The sequence below is a fragment of the Sinocyclocheilus grahami genome, unplaced genomic scaffold (genome assembly GCF_001515645.1).
Source record: "Sinocyclocheilus grahami isolate Dianchi unplaced genomic scaffold, SAMN03320097.WGS_v1.1 scaffold958.1, whole genome shotgun sequence".
NCBI lineage: Eukaryota > Metazoa > Chordata > Actinopteri > Cypriniformes > Cyprinidae > Sinocyclocheilus > Sinocyclocheilus grahami.
The window spans coordinates 105663-109297 of NW_015506137.1; the positions used below are offsets into that span (position 1 = coordinate 105663).

Here is a 3635-nt window from a genome sequence, read left to right on the forward strand (position 1 = left end):
TGTTATGAAAATTAAATGCAGCCTAACTCTAGGCATATTTAATATAACACTATAAACAGTATTGTTATTTAAGATTATAAACACACACACACACACACACACACACGTAGCTTGTACATAAAAACAAAGAAAAACACTTCTGGCTGGAAAACGTGGGCGGAGACTATCTCTGGGCAAATGTTACAGTGAAAGTAAAACTAAACACAGCAGCACATTGTTCATTTTAAACTAATTTTAAATTCTGCATTAAATTTGCACATGCAAAATGAGTTACTACATTTTTATTAAAGAGCTGGACGGAACAACAAGAGCAGTAAGTGTGGATTCAGAGGAGGAACTGAAGAACATGACTGTTGAAGAGTTCAGAAGAAGATTCAGTCCCGAAGACAAATGTGAGTCAAACACTTAAGTGTTCAGTTTCTACAGTTAATTTGTCACGTACGATATAATTCATATAAAAACAACATTAACTATCATATGTGGAAATGATATAAACATGAGAAAAATTAGTATCAGCATTAGAATGTCGATTCAACAGCTCACTTAAAAGGCACTGAACATTTACATTTAATCATTTAGCAGACGCTTTTATCCAAAGCGACTTACAGATGAGGACAATAGAAGCAATCAAAACCAACAAAAGAGCAATTATATATAGCATTGTGACAAGTCCTGTTTTTTAAAATAAAATAAAAAGAGAATAGTAGGCTATAGATAGAATAGAAGTATAGATAGAGGTACTTAGAGGATCAAGTTTTTGTACAATAAATAAAAAAAAAACGAGTAGAAAAAGAACAGAGAACGCTAGTGTTAGAGGATAATCTTTTAAGTAAAAAAGAAAACAAGATAGAATAGAAATAGAATATAGAGGGCTAGTGTTAGGCGTTTTCATTTTAAAATGCATAACTTTTGCTACAGTTACGCCTGTCGTTTACACGACTCTCGGAAATGGAGACTTTCGAAAATGCTGCACTCTGAAAACTCCGGGGTGCATTTCAGTGAAATGACCGAAACTGAGACTTTCGTAAAGGATGTGGCTGTCCACATTCGCTCTGCTTTTCCTTGATGACCGAGTTAACAATAGCATCATGCAGAGTTGCTGACTCTCACGCATTTGGCGTGAGACACGCTTTTCAGGCTCTGTCTCGTGTAAATCTCACGCCATGCTTGTGTTATGACAAACACTAAGTTAAGTCCTATAAATATATCGTCTGCAGAAAGCGTAGGACCATACAATGTTCGTCCAATCAAACTGTTCGGTCCGAACATTACGACAGGCTGTCCAGCCTGCTTGTCAAATATGTATTTGCATATCTCTGCGCACCTTGTTTGTGCAGACATGACGTCATCAGTGCGTTCCAGCAAGAATGAAACGCATATAATGCACTTTGCACTGTAATGTTTTCTCACTGGTGAATGAGGCATGAGGTAATCTGACAGTGTTGCATTCATTCCTCCAACAGTGTGGTCTCTCATCGTATCACAGGTTAGTCTCTGGTCTGCCGGAGTGCGTTTGTGTGTTTTGAGGGAGGCGTGGCTTAGCAGAGGGATTATGCAGAGAGGGTGGAAAGAATCAAGTGTAGCATCCCATTGGTTGACAATCATATAAACATTCATCGCGCTAGATAGAGTCAGTTTGCTGACAATTCCGGAGTTTCGGTCAAATACATGCTTATTTCACAGTTTATAAAACATACAATATGCTTCAAACGATCGTTCATATACAGTATGTGACCCTGGACCACAAAACCAATCATAAGGGTAAGTTTTGTCTTCTGAAAGCTCTCCATTGATGTGTGGTTTGTTATGATAGTTTAATATCTGGCTGAGATACAACTATTTGAAAATCTGGAATCTGAGGGTGAAAAAAAATCTAAATATTGAGAAAATCATCTTTAAAGTTGTTCAAATGAAGTTCTTAGCAATGCATATTACTAATCAAACATTACGTTTTGATATATTTACAGTAGGAAACTTACAAAATATTTTCATGGAACATGATCTTTACTTAATATCCTAATGATTTTTGGCATAAATGTATAATTTTGACCCATACAATGTATTGTTGGCTATTGCTACAAATATCCCCCAGCGGCTTAACACTGCTTTTGTGCTCCAGGGTCACATATGTGAATTTTAAAAAGTGAATATGTTACATCCTTTTTTAATTTTTAATGATACTTGTATAAGTACACACAAGTGAATATCATCGAATGCAAGCAAATACTGAATTTAACCCAAGAAAAGTTTAGAATTGTGCTAAAAAGGGCATTTAACAGCATTCAACAAATATTTTATATGTGCACTATATACATATGAATTGATATTGAATCAAGATCAAAATCCCCCCCACCCCCCCAAAAAAAATCTCACTCCAAGCTGGACTTAAAAGTTGGCAACCCTGCATCGTGCTCATTATGAACGGTCATGAGACATGCGTCTCTGGTTGAGTAGTGCACACGGAGATCGTCTCTGAAACGCAGTAAAAACGCCAGTGTAGACGAGGATCGTTTTCATTTCAAAAACGCACGTGTAAACAGGGCCTTAGATGGTCAAATGAAGATGGAAGAGATGTGTTTTTAGCTGCTTCTTGAAGATTATTAAGGACTCAGATTAAGTTGAGCAGGTTATTCCACCAGCAGGAACAAATACAAGTTTGCAAATAACATCTGTTGGATTTATCTGTTGTTATTTTACTACAGTGACCATATTTTAACCATTATATTTGTAGTAAAATTATGCTAATCACAGAAAACCCTCTTGATACATCTTCACCTCTTATAATGAGGTTGATGCATTAATGTTTGCTGTTTCTTACGCAGCTGCTGTTGTTGTATTTCATAGTGGACCTCAGATTTATCTTCGAGGGCAGACAACTGGAGGTGGGTCGTACACTTGGCTCTTATGGCGTACTAAACGAATCTACTATTCATGCAGTTCAACGTCTACGTGGTGGAGGTATGTAACAAGAGTGTTTAAAATTATTTAAAGTCTCAGATAGTCGTATTAAAACTGACCCTTCATGCTGTCACACAAAACAGATGCTTGTTTTCTCTACAGCAGTGCTTTTATATTCAGGACACTTCAGTAAATTCTGCTCTTTAACTAATATATATATATATATATATATATATATATATATATACATACAGTTTAAAATGACAGCTTTCTATTTTATATACTTTTGAAAGTAAATTATTTCTGTAATGCAAAGCTGAATTTTCATCAGCTGTTACTCCAGTCACACAATCAATTTAAAGGGGTCATGAAATGCCTTTGTTTTTTTTAAGTCCACTTATAATGTAATCAAAATTTTTACATAAAAAAAACCATAAGCTATTTCTGTGCTGTTTTTAACCCCCTCGTCAGAACGCTGTTTCAACAGTCGTGGAGGATTGTAGACTCAGAAGTAAACGCCCACTGCTAAACAGACAGTTCTGTAGAATCGGTGGGCGGGGCTAAACAGACAGTTCTGTAGAATCGGTGGGCGGGGCTAAAGTGATATAGAATATGTGGGCGTGGCTAAACAGACAGCGATGTAGAATCAGTGGGTGGGGCTAAACAAACAGCGCTGTAGAATAGGTGGGCGGGGCTAAACAGACAGTGATGTAGAATCGGTGGGCGGGGCTAAACAG

General features: G+C 36.8%; 1 protein-coding gene across 1 annotated transcript in view; it reads left to right on the forward strand.

Annotated features, from left to right (window-relative positions):
- The first annotated feature begins 265 nt into the window (after window positions 1-265).
- LOC107564738 (ubiquitin-like) overlaps window positions 266-3635 on the forward strand; it is a 6704-nt gene continuing 3334 nt past the window's right edge. Inside the window, exons 1-2 of the mRNA XM_016249883.1 lie at window positions 266-392; window positions 2845-2958. Of these exons, the coding sequence (XP_016105369.1) occupies window positions 266-392; window positions 2845-2958 (241 nt within the window). The remainder of the gene's footprint in view (window positions 393-2844; window positions 2959-3635) is intronic.